We start from the raw sequence: 19569 nt of genomic DNA on the forward strand, positions 1-19569 counted from the left end.
TATTAAAAACTTTTAATTATTAAAAATTATATATTATTTTATTTTTTTTATTTAACTTTTATATTTTATAATAAATTAATTTAATATTATATTTTTTTATTTAATTTTTAAAATAAATTTAAAATAATTATTTTATAATTTTAAATAATTTTAATTATAATTTAATAAGTTATATTTAAAAAAAATTTAAAAGCTTTACTTATTATTTTTTTTTTTAATTTTTAATTTTTTATAATAATTTAATACTTATATTATTAAAAAATAATTAATATAAATTTATTATAAAAAAATAATTACTTATAAAAAAATAATATTAAAATATTATTATAAATATAATTATATTTAATATACTTATAATATTAAAATAAATTTTTAATTATATAATATATTTAAATTAAAATTATAAAATAATATAAAAATATTATATTTATAAATTTTATAAAAAATTAATTTAAATATTTTACTAGTTATAATAATATTATTAAAAAAAATTATTAAAATAATATATATAAAAAATATAATATATTTATAAAATATATATTATTATATAAATAATTTTAAACCTAAAATTAATAAAAAAAAATATTATATTATAATTTTATTATTATAAAATATATACTTATAAATATATTATAAATTAATTAATTAATAAATATAAAATTATTATTTAAAATATAAGCTAGTTTAAATAATTTATTATTAAAAAAATAAGCTTTTTTTAAAAATTATAATTAAAATTATAAGCTATTTAAAATAACTTATTATATAAAAATTATTTCTTATACTTATTAAATAAAAGCTTAAATAATTAATTATTATTATAATATTAATATCATAATTAAACTAGTATTTATATTATAATTATTATTATATAATTTATAATTAATTTTAAATATTTTTATAGTTTTTTTTAATAATATAAATTAAATTATAAACTTTATTTTTTAAAAATTACTTACCTTATACCTTAGTATTAAACCTAGTATAAACTTAAATATTATATTTTATATTACTACTAGTATTTACTAGCAGTTATTATACTTAGAGATAAGAAAAGCGCTAGTAAGCTAGCTAAAATAATAGTAAAAGTAATATTATATATTTAATTTTAAATAAAAACAGGGCTAGTATTAGTAATAGCAGGAGCTAATATAAAAATAATAATAGCAAATTTTATTTTAAAAAGCAAAGATTTTAATATTAAAATTAATATTAAAAAAAATTATTAAAAAAATACAAGATAAATATAAGTTAATAAATAAAAAATAAAATAATAATAAAATAATAATTAGTTAAATAAAAGTATTATAATAAATATAAAAATTAATTTAATAAAAATAAGTAATTAATAATTTTATATAATTATTTATTTTTAATATAATTAAAAATTTTAAATTATAAATATTTTTAAAATATATTTTTTAAATATTTTTATTTAAAATTAAAATTATTATATTATATATATAAAATTATTTTAAAATAATATATTAGTTTAAAATAAATTATAATCATTATTAAAGTTATTATTAAAATTATAATAAAAATAATTTATATTTAAAAAAGAAAATTTTATTAATTAATATTAGTTTAATTATTTACTAGTAAAATATATAATTTTAAGAAATTATTTATATAATAGTTTTTTAAGCTAGGGTAATATAAAAATATTAAAGCAAGGTTAATAATAATTTTATTATATTTAAAAAAAGCTATACTTATATAAAAAAGTAATTATAAAATAAAAATATTTATTTTAAATATAATTTTAAAAAATAAAAAAATAAGTATATAAGCTATTAACACTGTATTATTAAATAAGTATTAGCTTAGTTAAAAAAATATTTTATTATCAGGGCTAAGATACTTTTAAAATTAAACTTTTATAAATATAATTATTTTAAATAAAAATATAAAAGCTAGTTATATTTTATATTTTAGCAAGTTCCACTAGATTTATATAAGCCTTATATATTACTAGGAATCCGGGTTATAGTATAATATTTAAGAGATAATAATAAGCTTTACTTAAAAGCTTATACCCTTTCCCTGTGTTATATTCTAAATACGCTCTTGTTTTAACACAGGGGCTTGGTTATATTTTATTCTACAGGCAAAGCTATAATATTATTATAGGTTATGAAAAAGAAATAAATAAAAATAAAATAAATAAAATAAAAAAAGCCTAGGCCAGCTTAGATATGTTGACTAAGTATTTTCCGTATAAAAGCTAAATACTAAGGTAGCCTAGGGTAGCCTAGGCTACCCTAACCTGCTTACTCTCAGCAGCAACAGCTACTATATAAACTCTCTCTTGTAAACATTCCCCCCACTTATCGAGCTGTTAGGAGCTCGATACGGCGGGGAAATGTTCAGCAGCGGCCACACACCAAATCTGCCACCCAGGCTATTGTGCCCTTAACAGCACACAAAGAGGAAAGGAAATTTTAGAGCTTCATACCTTCCTCACTGCCTAACCAGACTTGCAAATAAATAAATCAAATTAAATTAACCCTCAGATTTAATTTAATTTAAATATCCTAGTTATAGATTTAATTTAATTTAATTTAACTTTATTATAATTTAATTTATTTAACTTATTCAATATTATTTAAATATTTATATAATTTTACTTTTCTTTTAAAATAAAATATATTAAGCAGCTCTTATAATATTAGCTTTTAAATAACTTTTTTATACTATAATTATTTATCCTGTAAAACTAAAAATATACTTCAACTTAAAAAATATTACTAGTATAAAAAAAAAATTAATTACTATATATAAAAAACATAGAAATTAATATTTTTAAAAAAGTTAATATTAAATAAAGTTTTTTATTAAATAATTACCTAGGTTAGTTATTATAATTTACTTAATATATTTATTATATATAATAAATATTAAAAAAGCTAGTTAAGTATTAAGTTTTTTAATTAAAATTATAAAATTATTTAAATTAATTATTTTCTTTATAATAATTAATTATTCTAGTATTTTATTTTATTTAACTAGTAAAACTTTATACTTATTTTATAACTCTTATATAATAGTTTTATTTTTTTAACTAATTTAAATAATCCGCTTATTATAATTTTATTATAAACTAGTAAAAAGTTAAGTAAAGAATAAGAGCTGCTAGGTATATAAAATTATTTTTTATAAAAGTATAATATTAATTTAACTTTATTTAATTAAAGTTATAACTTATTTATAAGTATAGCTTTTTATTTTACTTATATTATAACTTTTAACTCCTCCAGGTATTTTAAAAGCTATTTTATTATAAGTAAAACCTTTTAAATTATATTAAACTTACTGTTTTTAAATTAACTTTTAAAGCGCTTAGTTATTACTTTTAATAGTTTTAAAATAACAAGGTGCTTTATAATAACTAACTAATTTTTAATAAATATTTTATTATTAATAATTATAGGCTTTTTATAGCTTTTCTTTAACAGCAGCTTTATTTTATATTAAATTCTTTTTAACAAGTACTAGTTTTATTTTATTAATTTTACTTAAACTAAAAAATCTAGTATATTTTACAGCTAATAACCTTGCCTTATTATTATTTTAAATAAGTTTTAATAAATAATATTATTTATAATAATATTATAAGTTATTTAATTTTTTAAGCTTAAGGTAGTGTTTTTAATAAATTAAAACTTATAAAGCTTTTTAATATATTAACTAGACTTTTACACCTAGTAAATAATATTATATAGTTTCCCTATTAGCCTTTTTAACCTCTAGAGCTTAATTTTATCCTAGATTTCTTTTTTTACCTAGCAGTCCTTTTTAAATACATTAGCGTTTATTTTAAAAAAATTAAATTAAGTAATAAAATTAATAATATAATTACAGTAATAAAGCCGCTAATACTACTTCTTAAAACTTAATTTAAAACTTAAATACTTTAAACATATATTATTACTTTTTATATTATTTATTATAAAATAGCTAATATAATTCTTAAAGCTGTATTTATAAATTATTTTACTAATATAATTAGTAAAATTCTCGCTATTATAATAGCTTTTTATTTATAATATATTTAAAAAAAAAAATATAAAAACTACTTTTATTATTTAAAAAATAAGCAGTTAAATTAAATAAAAATTTAAATTTGTAAGAGAATTAAGTATTAAAAGAAATATTAATATAGCTAAGTAATTAGTTAAATAATTTTACTATTATCCTCTTATATTAGTTAAAAAATTAAATAACTATTCACAGATTATTAAGTGGGTTAAAAAATTTCCTAATTTAATAATAGCACTGTTTATATACACTATAAGCTTATAAAATATTATTACATGTTACCTAGTAAACTAATAGCTATTAAAAATAAACTAGCTTAAATAATATTATAAAAGCATTTATTACAGCTTATTTTTTTAACTAATAGAAGTCTAGATTAATTATATTAAAGATAATTTATTACTTTTTTCCTTATAGTAGCATTTGCTTATCTTTATTAATATAATAAATATTTGCTATATAGCTATTTACCTGGCTTATTAATATAATATTATATATATAAGTTATTATAGCTTTCTTTTAGTAATAAAGCTTATATACTTAAAATTAATAATTAAAGTTATTACTTTTAATATTATATTTATACTCTTATACCTAGCTTATCCGCAGCTTTTTTTAATATTTACTAATAAAATAACTTAACAAATAATTCTAGTTAATGCCTTTATAGCTATTATAGTTAGCAGGGAAAAATAAATTATCCGCTAGCTTTTTCATAAGCTTTAATACACTAGTATTAAAGAAGCTACTTAGGTTACTGTAGCTGTTGCCATGTAAGCTAAATAAGGACAGGGGTCTGTAGTTAACACTTCCTAGAAGATTTATACCAGATTAAGTTATAAATCTTATAATTGTATATATTTAATACAAAAGCTAGCAGGTAAAAGCCCTTCAAGACCCAGATCCCTGCATTGTAAATCCACGCTGCACTACGCTATAAAAAACACGCCCACCAAGATTTTAAAGGCAACGCGTAGCGGAAAAAGTAAAGTTTATAGCACGGGCCCCTGGAAGGTAGACTAGTATAAGATGTGAAGAATAACGAGAAGGGGCTTACCCTAAGGTGTTATTCAAATAGTTAAATATTCAAATTAAATCTAGCCTCCAGATTTAACTTAATTTAAGTAACTAAAAGGTGGATTTGATTTGATTTGATTTGAATAAATTTGAATGCCATTTATTTGTTTGCATGTCTGTACTGATGGCTCCCCCAATCCCAGTTCGCGTGCCTGTTTGTTTTGATGCCCCTATTGCTCGCCCTCCTGATCGAGGCCATCATCAAGACCTGGCACCTTTTCGCTCTTGACTTCAGTTACCTCCTGATACGGACTGGGTATCACCCAGATGAGATCGAATCGGTCTCCGGGATACTTGACATGTCCCTTCCAACCGCTATTGGGCCCATACTTCTTCACCCCCAGTTCCTCAGCGATCTCGCCAAGAACCTTGTGTTCCCAGCAAACTAGGACATTCCCGGGGCCAGAGAAGCCCTTGATCATAGCGGCAGCCTGCTTTACATCATCCCGATCCGCTGTGTTGATGGTTAGGCCAAGGTTGTCTGCCACGTATTGGACCGTATCATATGGACGGTCTCGGGAGCCGTCTGCAAGAATCCTTAGTGGAAATGAGAGACCAAGGGGAGACTAGGGCGCACCAGATTTGGGCTTTTCTGTCAGGATATACCCTATCTTGTAGTCGCTATCACGGCCGAAAACGTTGGGGAGATACTTGGCCCGTTTTATCCCTTGAATAGCGAGTCCGTCGGCGTCCTGAGGCTTTTCCCCATGGCGGATCATATAGACAATTGGGTGATCCTAGACATTCAGGTGCGAGGCTTAGTATACTATATTTCAACTGCGGTTTTACTCCACCAACCATCGTATTTTGTTCAAGGTTCAATCACTTGTGAAATTGCACGGACTCCTTGGAACTGTTGTAAGGGTTAGCGGGCTGTCGCTTTGTTCCTCTGTAGCAAAAGCTACCGGGCCTCATGTTATAGACAGGTGGAATCACATGATCACACGATCGTAATATGTATATGCCTTGGCTAACTGAGTGGCTGAGTTAGGGTTAGGGACGGTGCTGCCTGTCTCACGTCTCACACAACTCTAACTAGCTGAGGGTCAGAGGATCGGCGCTGTCGCGTGACCATCCTTTGAGCTCGTTGATTAAGTAGCGAGCCCCAGCTCCAACTAAAAAGGCCTTCATTAATTGATGCAGTAATTCAGCCTCCCTGAAAAGTCTAGCGTTCTTTGCACAGTAAGATCGCCAAACAACTGCCATCCGAGATTGTGCTGCATGACATCGCCGAGAATGTTTTCCTTGCCGTTGGAGCCGAAGGGAATAGCACCGCTAATGCCTACTATGAGGGCCAGCTAGACTTTGAGAAACTAACCCGACAGTTAGCGGTAACCGCTAGCGCGTTGCCAGAGCACAACTTTGTAGCGACCCATATCTAATCTGCAATATTCTAATCAAAGCATACACAGATAGTTCGGTGGAGTTTGCCGAGCAGTCCCAGGGATACGAAAGTTTAAACTCTATGCTTTAACGGCATAAAAGAATAACTACAGAGGCATAGGAATTTGGCTTCTACAAGCGCTTCGTTTACACCATAGACGATCGCTCACTGCATTTCCTTGATCGCATCTTGCATGAGATAAGGAACCGGCGTGCTTACTGAGAACGCGTTCGCGTCCGAGTCCAGAGAAGTTAGCTTGTGGGTGGCTCGGGGTCCATGCCGTCTCCTCTGGATCATGGATAGCTCTATAGTCACATAGTTAAAGATCCTAAGGCAGATCTACAGACGGTTTCTTTTAATATAAGTATGTATAAAGAGTTTGCTGCATAAATGCATTACCTAATGTATGACACTACAATAGCAACCCTGATAAGTAGTAAAAAAAATCTAGTATTTAAAAACACTATCTCTAATCCACATTTATGCCGCCGCCACTGACATAACAGAGACGCAAAATGATATTTATTTTATTAAACCGCCTAACAAGGCCATGCATCTATTAGTATTGCGGTTAGGAAGTTAAATTAAGCTTTTGTGGAGCGCTGTGGCTGTCTAGCAGAGTTTAGTTGTCCTTAACAAGCTATCCCAAAATACACTTTAGCCTAATAAAAATATATCTATTAGCAGCCATAGCTCTTAACCAAAAGCTTAATTTAACTACCATTACGGAGTACTGAGAGAGCAAATAGTGAAAAGTCTAAAAATATACTGTGGATTATTCTGGAATGCTTTCTTATTAATCGTCTAAAAAACTGGTTAGAGTTAAGCCACGGCTGTCTAGTCGTTATTTTAAGGTTAAAGTCGCATACGAAATCGTTCAGATTAAAATGAACTATTGAAATTTCTTTGTTAGGAGAATTCTATTAGTATGTTGAGTTAAGCTCCGCATCACACATGGGATCCAAGTCATCAAGGCAGCTACTGCACATGCATGTCGCCGATCCATGGTGTTTGTGGTGGGTCAAAGCCTATGTCATAGCTCCACAATTCAGATCCTGCCCGCGCCAGCCTTGCATTAGCGTCTATTCTCGTTACTCAATCCTTGATGCTTTTGTGTCCTCCCTCCGGGCTATTTTAGACGTTAAAACTAACGGCAGCGCTAGGTTGCATAGCTTAGTCAAAATACGAGTATAAGCAATAAGCAGGGGGCTCCCGACAATAAAAATGGTTCCGACAATTGATAATAGAAGAGTAGGGTCATCACAGTTTGCCTGCACTCCTTTTCCCGACAGGTGATGGAAAGTTAATGCTGGCGCGATTCCCGAAGCGTAACCCTCTCTACCTAAAGAGACCAGTGGCTCGTCTTCTTTTGAAAGTTACTAACGGTGCTCTCGACTTGTTGGATCAACCCTTCATCCTGCCCAGTAAACTTTCTGTTTGCCTTCCTCACCATATCTAGTTCCCCAGCCAACCAGGTTACACTTGTCACGAAGTCGGCTCTTTGTCTCAAGAGACTATTGTTGGTGGCAGAACCTGCGGTCGACGAACTGGCCGAAACTATAGGCCATTCCGCCTGTAACCGGCTCACTACCATTGCTAGATACACCGGCTCAATAATTTGCGCAGCTTCGACGGCTGAAATCGCGTCGAATGCACCACGGCCACTACGTTCTCTAGCATATGCTCCGGCGTCAGCCGATGCACCGTGAGCGGCCGGCCAAACACCCAATGCTGAGTCGCCATCATTCATACCGTATGCAGAGGCTCCAGCAACCGTCCCACGGGTACCATATGTGCCTGGCAGTCCACCTTGGGCGATACGAGGGATCATGAATTGAGGGGTCCCGATATTGAGTCCTTCGGAATCTGCTGTCGAAGTGGTGGGCTTCCCAGGTCCAACCGCCGGCAGTCTCTGGGAGATGTACACCTTCGTTATCCCTAGAGCACCCCATTTTCCGGCGTCACCACCACGGCCAGCATTGCCCCCGGCACCGATATACGTGGCGGAGTTATTCGGAGGATTTTGTGGTGCTTTGATGGACGTGGGGTAAGGAATTATTAGACTGCCACCCTTCCCGCCTTGTCCTCCTTGCTGGCCAATGGACCCTTTGCCGCCGGCATTGTCGATGAATAATGTACATCTTCCTCCTGTAGCTGGAGCCGGTGAATCAGGCGTATCATGAGCGACCGTGCCATTGACCGTTTGGTCAAGCAGCGAGAGCAGCTGTACAGCTTTTAGGGTCAATTGCCCACCTGGAAGGCCATTGTTGCCATGTATTCCGTCAGCGCCGGGTCCCCCAGGCGAGCCCCAGGGCACGCCAGCGGGTGGAGGGACAAAGTTTTTCGGCCGACCGATAATCCATTGCGGCGCCTGCCAGAGCAGTTCAAAATCGATTCCAGGAGTGCCAGGAGCCGCAACTGGCCAACGACGGACAGCAGAATCGTGGCCAGAGATATTGATGGTGATGATGGGTACCGTGTCCACTGGGCCAATTTGGAGAGTGTGATTTGGTTGTGTGCCTAGAACTGAAACTGAGGCTGTAGCTGGCTTGGGTGATGTACCTGAAGCCACTGCCTTTGAAGATATGCCAGTCGATGGCGGAAGCGCCGGCCCAAGTTGTGGAAGAGACATCGGTGTAGGCGGCGGCAACATAGCGGGAACGCAGAAAATTCGATTAGCATTTAAGGTCACGGTCTTCCCTCTGAAATCGAAATCTGTTCCAGCGTAGATGTATAGGTCCTCGGCGTGAATGACAATATTTTTCGACGCTGTACGACCATCTTTGACTACCACGCGGACGGAAGAGACGGTAGAACTGCCGTAAGCTATTGTGGTTCCTGCCTTAGATGCGGGAATCAGTGTCGCGGCTCTGTAAGCAATGTGGTAGGTGGCGGTGACATTTTGTATGGTCTCTTCGAAGAGCTTAGCCGAATCAGTCGGCAGAGTGTCTGAATTTGTGCTTGAGTGCAGAGCTGGCTCTGCCTTTAAGTCGGCTCCCAAGGCATTAACAGAAGGAGCCTTAGTCGGTTCGACCAGACGGTCTAGGGGAGCCTGACGAGCCGGATCCAGATCCGCACGAGCAGCAAGTGTTGCTGGCTTCAAGCCCTCGACAGAGCTGCTTTTTATCCCAGAAGCCATAGTTTTACCACGTCCGGGCTCCACAGAGGTTAGTTTGACCCGACGAGGGAAGTTAATGAGTTCACGATTGTGCGGGAAGAGTGAAACGTCAGAGCCGGACAACAAGATGATGCAGTTCGCGAGAAGTTCTGATGAACCCACATCGAGGACATACGAGAAGCTCAAGCTTTGTGTCCGTCCAGTGGAAGAGTCTGTTGGACGACGTACTTGCACAGGGTCATGAGAGCGCCTGGATCGGGCTTTAGTAGTTGCATCGCAGTTACGGTGGCGAGCCTGTTCAGATATAGCAACTCCAACACCAAGCCCCAGCGTAGAAGCCTTCTGTTAAGGCACTGCAGGCAGCCCCGGAATTTAAGTTACGGTGGCGAGCTAGAAAGCGACACGTTCAACCGCTCAAACTCTCTTCAGCCTGCCTCAACAAGCGAGTTGCGTAATCGATAAGCTCGGTCCATACAATACGAAGTGTCAGCACGCAGCTCTACCCTTCTCGCTGACTCGTACCCCTCACCTGAGCAAGCCATGTTGCATCCAGCTCGTCAGACGCTGCGGGGTTAGACAGCGCAATCGCTTAAGGCGACCCGTGCAGGGTATATCTGTTCACTGCCCGCCGAAGCAATCGTTTATGACAATCACTAATAGAGTCAAGTGAACTTCAACATATTGACTCATGTCAAGCCTGTTCAGATATGGCAACTCCAACACCAAGCCCCAGCGTAGAAGCCTTCTTTGAGGCACTGCAGGCAGCCCCGGAATTTGATCATGTAGAGTACGTCAAACGGGTCAAGCAGGCCATCAGCAAAACGAGCGCAATGCAGAGACTGGGCGACTATTACAAGCCAGAAGATGTTGGCCAGACTGATACGGTCTTTGACGGCCTTGATTGCTCCGAATACTTGCGAGACCTCGCGGTTGCGACGATGGCGCTCGAGATGTCCAACATCGCCGACCAATGGGGATTCCAATCAAACGTGAATGTGGTAGGCAATGACACGTAAAGCTTTGTCCCTACGAAAGGGATGTTGCTAATATGGAGACAGCCTGCGGCCACCGCGGTGTACCAAGCCTCTCTCGCCAAGCTGATCCCATATCTGTATGGCGATCATGTCAACAGGTTGGTCTTTCCCTCACGCCCTCAATGTCTTCATCGCTGACCACCGCAGACATCTGAATTTGCATGGCGTCAACAATCTGGAAGACCTACGTACCGATGAAGACTTGATTCAAGGGTTTCAGGATACTTTACTTTTGCCCAGTAAGTTACTTTGCCACTTGCTGCACCTCTTTGCTAGGCTTTCGATTAAGCAGTGAGTCGTAACAGCTGTGGAGCGTCTTGCTTTGCTACATGACAGTGCTATGGATAACAAGTACTACACCACAACGCTGTTGTTTGTGAATGAATACCTCAAATACGGCCCTGGTTACGACATGTCGATCGATATCAACCCCGGTGACGATGACGCCCACTGGTCAGTGGTCATTGGTCAATGGATAGAAGGAGTCACCGGAAGCGACTTTCAGAAGGCTAACCCGGGTGCTACTCCTGATTCCTTGATTCGCTCTGTCTCTTCTGTCTACGCTCCTGGAGCCAACCCGGCAACCGATAGTTTCACTATGGCCCAGAACATCAAGCGTAGCATGCCCGACAAGACCATGCAGTGGGTTGTGCAAGACTCTATCAATTCTTTCAAGACCTATTCTCAGTTGCTCGTCAACGAATGGGAAATTGGCAGGAGCGATTTCAATTCTACCATCCACGCAGCGGAGAATCAGACTCAGGTAGGAGGCGGGATCGGTACTCTGACATTCTACGGCACAGATCTCGCCTTGATGATCCACGAGAATCAGATCTCCAGTATCTTCAAAGGCGATGTTACGAAGAACTATTCCAGCAATACTGAATCTGGGAGTGGCTGCTTTCGTCCCGGCACGCAAGTCTTGACGGATGGAGGGCCAATAAATATCGAAGAACTCCGAGAAGGCACACGAGTACTTACAAGCGGTGGCGAAGTTCCCGCCTACGGCATCTGCTCAGACGAGCAAGTCGTGCAATCCGTACTGATCGGCCCAACACTTCGCAGGCAGCTCTGGGGAATCAACGAGGACCAGCCCTTTTTCACCTCACAGCACGTCTTCCATACTACAACTGGACTGCGAGCCGTTGATCCGGTCAAAGCCAAGCTTGAAAATCCCTGGCTTGAGGTTGGGGCCCTGATGGTCGGCCATTCGCTGATTCATACCACGGACGGAAAAACATACAAGCCCGTTGAGATCAAAACACTACACCACGAAGTCGCCGATTGCGATACTATCCATGGCGTCCATCTGCGAGAAGGGCAGAGGAGCTACCACGCTAATGGGTATCTGGTTCATCTCAACTATCCAGAGATCACGATCAAGAGCCTGTCGAAGCTGCTGCTGCAGTTAGATCGCAAGCAACGTCTGCACATCCTGTCTGTAGCCAAGGAGCTCAAGCCACTTTTCAATCGCTTCGGGGCTACCACGCTGCTGGATGCCTTACATCAACAGATAAGCAACGCAGATGGGACCCCTAAGATGCCAATTTCTAGGAGACCCGGGGTCAGGATGCTCGCCGGCGCAGAACACGTCGTTCGAAGATTCTCTCTTGCCCTTGACGACCCATCGCAGTCCGCTTCTTTACCCACAGCCCACCTCCCTTCGCTCGAGGTATCCCAGGGCGTGCTTCTCGTTGACGGAATATATTGTCCGCATGCCGAGCTTCGCGGGCGGCGGATCGTGTGGAGCAGGCAAGTGAACCGCGAAAGTTGGGAGCATGGATACTGCCATCTTTTACCAGATCTCTACACTGGTATTGGCAGTGTAGTGTACAGCCCGGACAAAGATATGCCGAGCTCGGAAGATGCAGGGACTGCCTACCACTTCGTGGCCAACCCGATGACGAAACAAAGCTCCTTCGACAACACCACCAGCGATGACCAAATGGTTTCACCCACCGCCCCAAAGCATCCGCTTCAAGGCAAGGACAGTGATCATGTGGACACAGCTGCCGCTCCGGCTTCCACACCGTCACGCATGGCCGCGGCAGAGAAGTTGGCACACGCTGCCGCGCCCACTCCGGCCCCCGTTGTCCCTTTCCTTCCGGCCCCCAAGTATACCGAGATCGATCGATACAATGTCAGCTACGATACAGATCCATGGGTCGACGGCAAAGCAGCGCCTACACGGCCTGTACCCCTTTTCGACGTTTACACCACCGTTGTGGACGAGTCTCGGACCGTCGTCTGCCGGATCCCCATACTCGATCAACTACGCGATGGCTTAATCGCAAAATCTCAGAAGAAATTCAATCTCCCTTTGCCAACCGCTCCGGAGCTCTACAACAGCGTGATGTCTAGCGACGCGCAAGGAAACGTTCTATTTCAGTTCAACGCTCTTGAACCTGATTTGATCTCGCGATCCGCTGACAACTATGATCCGGCGAATCCATCTGTATTGAGGTATTCAAGCTTGGCATTCACCAAGCTAGGAGTCCAAGGAGTTCTACCTCTCGTGTTTTCAAAGATGCGTTTAACTCTATCATGGGACGGCCAGAGCGTCTCCGGAGTTGTTCGCGAGTGCGACCCTACCATGGTTGGATTTGATGGAGCACGCCACCTGATCAGCGGCACCTGGCATGACCCTAATGCTTCGTCGAAACGCGCTCAACTTGCCAATGGTACCCTAGGCACGAAGCCTGGGTCTCCGTTAGACATCATGAGAGCCGCGCATCTCCCCCCTGGCAATGTCGCCGTTCGCTTAAGTGCTTCATCCAGTATTGTTCCGAGTGACCTGAATGCCGGCGCGCGCGAGCTCGCCTCTCTCGCCCTCCCGGGAAACACGGTCCATGAGAAGTCCCAAGAGCTTCTTTTGCGGACTATGAAATTCCATATGTCCGATGACGATCTGAAAAACTTCATGGGAGAGTCTCGTCCAATTGAAGGGCCTGGAGAAGATCAAGTACCCTCGGAGTTGGGTACCAACCTCGATGTTGACGCACAAAGCTGGCTCCAGTTTAAATATATTCCTGCGTTCATCGGCCGCATGATCTGCAACGCTAGCGCGGACACCAAGAAAACGTGGCGGAGAAGCTTGACCGCCGCAGAGGAAAAACAGATCAATTACTGGTGGACCGGAAAGGGTAGAGGCTGCTTAAGCCAAGACCCGATCTACAACAGGCTGAATGAGATTGCAGCTCGGCAGGCGGTGTTGTCGGTGGCGCCAAGGCTGCAGGATTACTTAAGTAGTCCGCGGGGAGGAGCCGCCTGGGCAAAAACACTCTATGACACCCAGAGCAAAGGGCCGGCTCTGAATCAGATCGCGGAGAGCTTGTCGACGACCGACCTTGGGGTGAGTCTTTCATATCCTTTCCACAAAGTCCAAAAGCAAGCTGTTTCTCATCCGTTACATGTACTGACCTTTCTGGGTCAGGGATATAACAAACTCCAAAAGCTTTGCAACAGTAAGTCTCCCCGCAAACCCTTCCGCCGTGTGCATTTCCAAGGGCCGAAATTTGATGGAATTTCAGTTCTTCAAGTCCTCCAGCCTATTCCCAGCCAAGTACCGAGGGACGGCTGGACCGCGGACAATGAGCCTTACTCGCAGCGTCTCGTCGCTGCAGTTCAAGGCATTCAGACCGACCCCTTCCAAACGCAATTCATCAGCATCTCAAATGACCCGTTTGTGGTTGATGAATACCAATGGCTCTACGACGCGATGTCTGCTCTTCTTCAAGCACTCTTTTCGGACGACCCTAGCGTCAGGCTCTCCGGTCCAACAGCCGATGCGTTGCGGAAAGACGCAACAGACTTAGCAGAAGCAACTGGGAATAAAGATCTAGAGACAAAGGACATGCACCAGTAAGTCAGCGTACCGATTCCAACCCCTTGCTCATTTAGAGGCAAGATATATGCTGGTTACAGACCTTCGTAAAATCCGTTATCCGTTGGCCGTCTTCTAGTATTTTATACCCCCCACCGAGCATTGTTGAGACCGTTTGCCTAATTTCTGCTGGTGAGTAGGCTCGCCCAAACCCAAGGAGTGCTGGTCACGTTGCGGCGTCTGGCGGCCGCTGCCGCTAAAGGCATCGCTCTTCTCTCCAAAGATACTAGGACAGCGGGCACCGCAGCCTCTGCAGCAGTGGAGGAGGCTTTGGGGGAGTCTGCAGTTGCAAAAGCCCTGGGTTCGTTGGGCGCCAAGATGGCTGCTCATGGGCTAATGTTTGCCACAACGGTGAGTTACTCGTTCCCCTGCCGTACGATCAGTACGCCGTTGCGTACTCGCATTTGGGTTCGGAGACCGCCACGATGATGATACCTTTCCGCTGACTTGATCCCTTTTTGGGGAAATGAACAGGTCGGTCTCTTCATTATGGCATCCTACTCAGCCTTCACAGATTGGCGGTATCTCACGTCCGAAGACCATGCAAGACTCATTCTCCAGACCATGCAAACAACTTTGATCGCGTTTGACCAGTTGAGGGACTTTCGAAATGCCTTCCTGCAGTATCGCGCGAAGAAGAATGGGGAGAGCAACCTGCCTCCAGAGGTGGAAGATGAGATAGAACTTGACGACCTAGACCAAGGGACCGTGAACAGCGCAATGGAACAAGGCGTCAGAGAGAATCCGGAAAGACTCAATTTGGGCGATCTCCGCCGCCCCGATGGAAGCGTGCAGCCAGATGACCCGTCCGTGATCAGAATCCGAGAAGCCAGAGCGAATGCGGCCCGGGAAATGGGCAATGAAGAACGCAAGTCAGACAGCGAGGAGGAGGTCGATGAGCATGAGCGGGCTGTTCCCCTGGATGAGCCGCCAGTCCCGCGCAGCAATTCCATTGCGGACGGCGGCGATGTCCTGGAGACGGAGGCTGGAGGAGGTGGTGGTGGGGTAACCGCAGAGCTGCGCGGGTTGGCGAGGGTAAAGGCAGCTTTCACAGTCGCGGCTAACGTGGTCCGGGCTCTTTTGATTCAAGTCGGGACGGCGCTTATGGTGCTCTCGTGCATTCAACTCAGCCAGAGCTGGAGTAGCTTGCAAACCTGGGAGAAAGTACTCAACATTGCTTCGATTGCGATCCAGGCCGCCCTCGTGGTCGTCGACATGGTAGCTCTGGCGGTCGAGGTGGGCCTCGAAGTCGGGTTTTTGGCGGCGGCGACAAATCCGTTCGTCGCGCCGGTGTTGGTCGTTGTCGGACTGGTTATAATGTTTGTTCTCATCTTCTACGGCAGCAAACCTGAGCCACCTCTCACACCCACCGAAAGTTGGATCGATGACTCCAACCCACCGGACGGCAAAACCCCCCCGACTGGCCACGCCTTCTGCACGACCATTCCGACTGACCCTGGTCCCCAACTCAGTTGGACGAACAACACAGCCAACTCCACACTTCCTCGAAATAGTGACGTTACGCTCACCGTGACCGGCACCAACAACCTAGGCCGAGATGTTTACCTGGATCAGATCAAATTCAACTTCACCTCAGGAGGGGTCGCGGATGCTCTGTTCCGTGGTGACACCTGGACGGCCAAACCATCTGACCAGACGACTCCTTTGGCCGACACACAAGTGGAAGTGGTGACCGCGCCCGATACCACTGTGGCATCAGACTTTGAGTGGGGAGTGGAGCAGAGGGACATCTCGCGTCCAGACAGCTCCAATACCGCTTTGAACCTCGTCACATGGCAAGTCAGCGTGCAGCAGCAACCTCCACCTGTGCCAGTCCAGCCGCCGTTTGATCCAACGCCTGTACCAGCGCCTCAGGACTCGACACCCCCGCCGGCACCCCAACCAGCACCAACGCCGGCGCCACACACGGATCCCAAGCTCTACACCATGCACTTTCCGCCAGGTTCATCGATTGCTTTCAATTTGCGGGGCCAAACGGGCGCTCGCTCGAAGCCGTATCTAATGGAAGTGACCGAGAGTTGGGTGGACGACAAATATTTGCCATTCGATGGAAATATACAACAGTGGACGTTCAATTAGTGGCAATTCTTAGTTAGATATTTGGCCCAAAAGAACGATCCATGGTAGAGATGGCTATTGCTGCCTGTAACGATGCCACACAGTACCTACTTAGGATGGTCTGGAAGTAGTGTTGAACCGTTGGCCTTTTCTGTTGCAAAGTAGGTCAGGTCCCTCTGGCGGCTGTGGCCTGCTCGCAAGGAACCAGGACAAGCAAAGCATCCCTGGGTATATCATCTTTGGGTACGTACATAGCCTCATCAGCGTGTGGGCTATCTTAACAGTGCTAAATTACTTCTGGCTGGGGAGGAACATTGTGATCAAGTCGTGTTGATAGGGTGGCAATCTAAACATCGGGGAAACATGTGATCAATACCCAGCGCCTTGACAGACCCCGAACCAAGAAACATTCACAGCCGGTATCAAAGACCAGAGTACCCTAGGCACTATTAACAGGGAAATCAGTCTGAATACCTGTTAATTTTTGGTAAGAGTGGGGTAAAAGAGCTAAAGTTCTTTACTTTAAATTTTTTAAATTAATTATTATATGTTACAACCCGACTCTTTGTTTATTTGTTTGTTTGTTTATTAATAATTAATAACCGTGGCTTAGCCGAAATCCCCCTATGAGGCCTGACGGTCAGCCAGAGCTAACTAGTTTCTATATAAATTATATACATAGCTTTTTATTATTTGTAATACATGGCTGACAAAGGAAATTAAGGTATTTTCACTTATTTTATTTGTCATTTAATAACCCACCTTATTTGCTCCCTTTTCCTATTCTAGAAAAGAGGATATTTCTTATACTTATAAGCTTATTTCCCAAGCTACAGGGTAAGGCCTCCTGGACAGGATTTTCCTGCTAAAATTAAGTCCAGGGTAAGTTATAGGGCTAGCTATAAGGCAGGCTAGGCCTGTATATAAGTTAAGTTACTGAAAGGGCTTTAGAATAAGTAACTCGCCCGGTTTTAAAATAGGTTTTAAGCTTTAGGGTAGCTATAGGTTAGCTTTTTTCCTCCTTGCCAGCCAGGATTAAAAAACCTAGCTAGTTTAGTGTATTTTTTTATATAGCTGTAAGTTAATTTAATTAATTTTATATATAAATTAATTTTATAAAAAAAGGGAACTAGACTGCAAGCCTAATTTTAACAGCCAAGGCCGCCTGAGAGCCTAGAGGACCTGTAAGGAAAAGCAGGTTACAAGGCAGCCGGCCCGGGCCTACAAGGCCTAGGCTGCTGCAGCCCTCTTTTTCCTGTACCTTATCTTGCTAGCAGTAGTTATAACATCTTTTTAAACAGGCTTATAAGCTCTGGCCTTGCTAGTAATTAGTACATGGCCCTTGCTAGACCCTTTTAAAAGTGATGCCCTAAGGTACTAGTTATAAAAAGGTTACTTAAAATTCATTCCAGAAAAGCCCTACGCCTCTAACCTAGTCAAATAGCATAAGAGAACAGGGGAAACCCACCTGTAGCGGACGCTGCAATAGTTAATATTACAGGGCTCAGGGCCCTTAGGTTAGTTAAATGTTTAGCTTGCCAGGCGCTGTAGGCGCTGCTTGCAGCGCCCGGCGCAGGGACTTGTGCCCTGTAATCCTTGGTTTAGTATACTCAGGTGCCAAAAGTCTGCGCCACTAGAGACCCCACTAGTACATAACAACAAACCACCAAAAATAACACCCAATCTTTAAACAGCAATTGCATAATGACAAGATGTCAGAAACGCGTGCTTTTGGTACCGAAATAAGCGGAAATTGCTAAAGAAATAGGGAATTTAATTTAGAGTAGAAAGGTGTAATATGCGAGGCGGTATCGCCCGGCGACTCCTATACGCGCGTTGCAGCTGATTTTTACACCACGCGGTTAACCGTACAAGTAATTTGGCAGTGCTGGCAAGAAAACGGCACCGTGCAAAGGAAGCCTCGTTCAGGTCAGCCGAGGAAGCTTTCAGAGGCAGAGATTTAATATATTACGCTTTTATTAAAAAAAGATTAAAAAATAACATGGAGTGTGCTTGTTAGTGCAGTTAATAGTCATGTAACCTTGCATATAATCCGTCGCGCTCTTCAACGCAAATACAAGCGTAAATAGAAGTTAGCACAGCAGATTAAGATATTAGAAGAAATAGCAGAAGCCAGGATATAATTCACTTGCAATTAGGAAGGAAAAAAAGAAGAATTAGTTAAGGTATAAGTGTTTAAAGTTAAACTAGTAGTTAAGGCTAACACATGTAATAAGCCCTCTTCTTAGATAAAGCCACAGTGTAAAATAAACCTGATAACAGGCGCGGTTAGGTATTTAAAGCGCCTAATAAGAGGTTTGACAGAGAGATTGTTAATGTTATAATACACAGGCAAGCCCAGATCTTTATTATAATCTGGGGAGGGATCTGGAGAGGCGGCCAGACTTGTCTAGTTATTATAAAATGTAATCCTGACGCCCTGAGGCAAGGATATAGTGCAAGAAGCTATTAAAACGCGTTATTAGAGGGCCTTCTTCCTATATATAACAGCACGCGTTTATTCCAGCAAGATAACGCGAGAATTCATAATTTTAGTGGTACGCCGGAATGGCTTCAGATCCACGGCATCGCTTACATCAACTGGCCGCCTCACAGCCCGGATCTCAATCTAATTAAGCATATCTGGAGTGCCTTAAAAAAGAAGCTATTACAGATCTGCCCAGAGCTCTGAGATTTAAGGTATAACTGCACAGATATTATATTAATAAAGCAAAAGATAAAAGAGGCTTGGGACTTAATAGACCAGGATTTAATAGACAAGCTTGTTAAGTTAATGCTACGCCGCCTTGCAGCAGTACACGCAGCCCGAGGTTATTATATAAAATATTAATCTACAGAAACTGGGCTATTTAATGTTATAAAGAAATTGTATTTTCTATTTAAATTTGTTATGTATACCTAGTTAAATAATACCCTGGCTAAGGGGATTTTT

General features: G+C 40.7%; 4 protein-coding genes across 4 annotated transcripts; 2 read left to right on the top strand and 2 right to left on the bottom strand.

Moving 5' to 3' along the window:
- Positions 1–5107: 5107 nt before the first annotated feature.
- On the bottom strand, positions 5108–6000 carry GGI43DRAFT_419106 (uncharacterized protein). The gene is made up of 3 exons (XM_083207635.1): positions 5917–6000; positions 5696–5855; positions 5108–5644 (listed from the first exon to the last, which is right to left on the bottom strand). Exons 1-3 carry the CDS (start codon positions 5917–5919, stop codon positions 5289–5291), a joined length of 519 nt encoding a protein of 172 aa, XP_083055117.1. The 5' UTR covers positions 5920–6000; the 3' UTR covers positions 5108–5288.
- Positions 6001–7770: 1770 nt separating this feature from the next.
- On the bottom strand, positions 7771–10052 carry GGI43DRAFT_304334 (uncharacterized protein). The gene is made up of 2 exons (XM_083201587.1): positions 9796–10052; positions 7771–9659 (listed from the first exon to the last, which is right to left on the bottom strand). Exon 2 carries the CDS (start codon positions 9639–9641, stop codon positions 7845–7847), a length of 1797 nt encoding a protein of 598 aa, XP_083055118.1. The 5' UTR covers positions 9642–9659; positions 9796–10052; the 3' UTR covers positions 7771–7844.
- A 275-nt stretch (positions 10053–10327) lies between these two features.
- Positions 10328–14519, top strand: GGI43DRAFT_388957 (uncharacterized protein; the record flags this gene model as incomplete). The annotated part of the gene is made up of 5 exons (XM_083204132.1): positions 10328–10618; positions 10679–10752; positions 10802–10893; positions 10960–14006; positions 14088–14519. 5 exons carry the CDS (start codon positions 10328–10330, stop codon positions 14517–14519), a joined length of 3936 nt encoding a protein of 1311 aa, XP_083055119.1.
- A 507-nt stretch (positions 14520–15026) lies between these two features.
- Positions 15027–16637, top strand: GGI43DRAFT_388958 (uncharacterized protein; the record flags this gene model as incomplete). The annotated part of the gene is made up of 1 exon (XM_083204133.1): positions 15027–16637. The coding sequence occupies one exon, from the start codon at positions 15027–15029 to the stop codon at positions 16635–16637; it is 1611 nt and encodes a 536-aa protein (XP_083055120.1).
- Between the last annotated feature and the right edge of the window lie 2932 nt (positions 16638–19569).

Source organism: Trichoderma evansii (genome assembly GCF_050947405.1).
Source record: "Trichoderma evansii strain SZMC 28006 chromosome Unknown GGI43scaffold_45, whole genome shotgun sequence".
Classification (NCBI taxonomy): Eukaryota; Fungi; Ascomycota; class Sordariomycetes; order Hypocreales; family Hypocreaceae; genus Trichoderma; species Trichoderma evansii.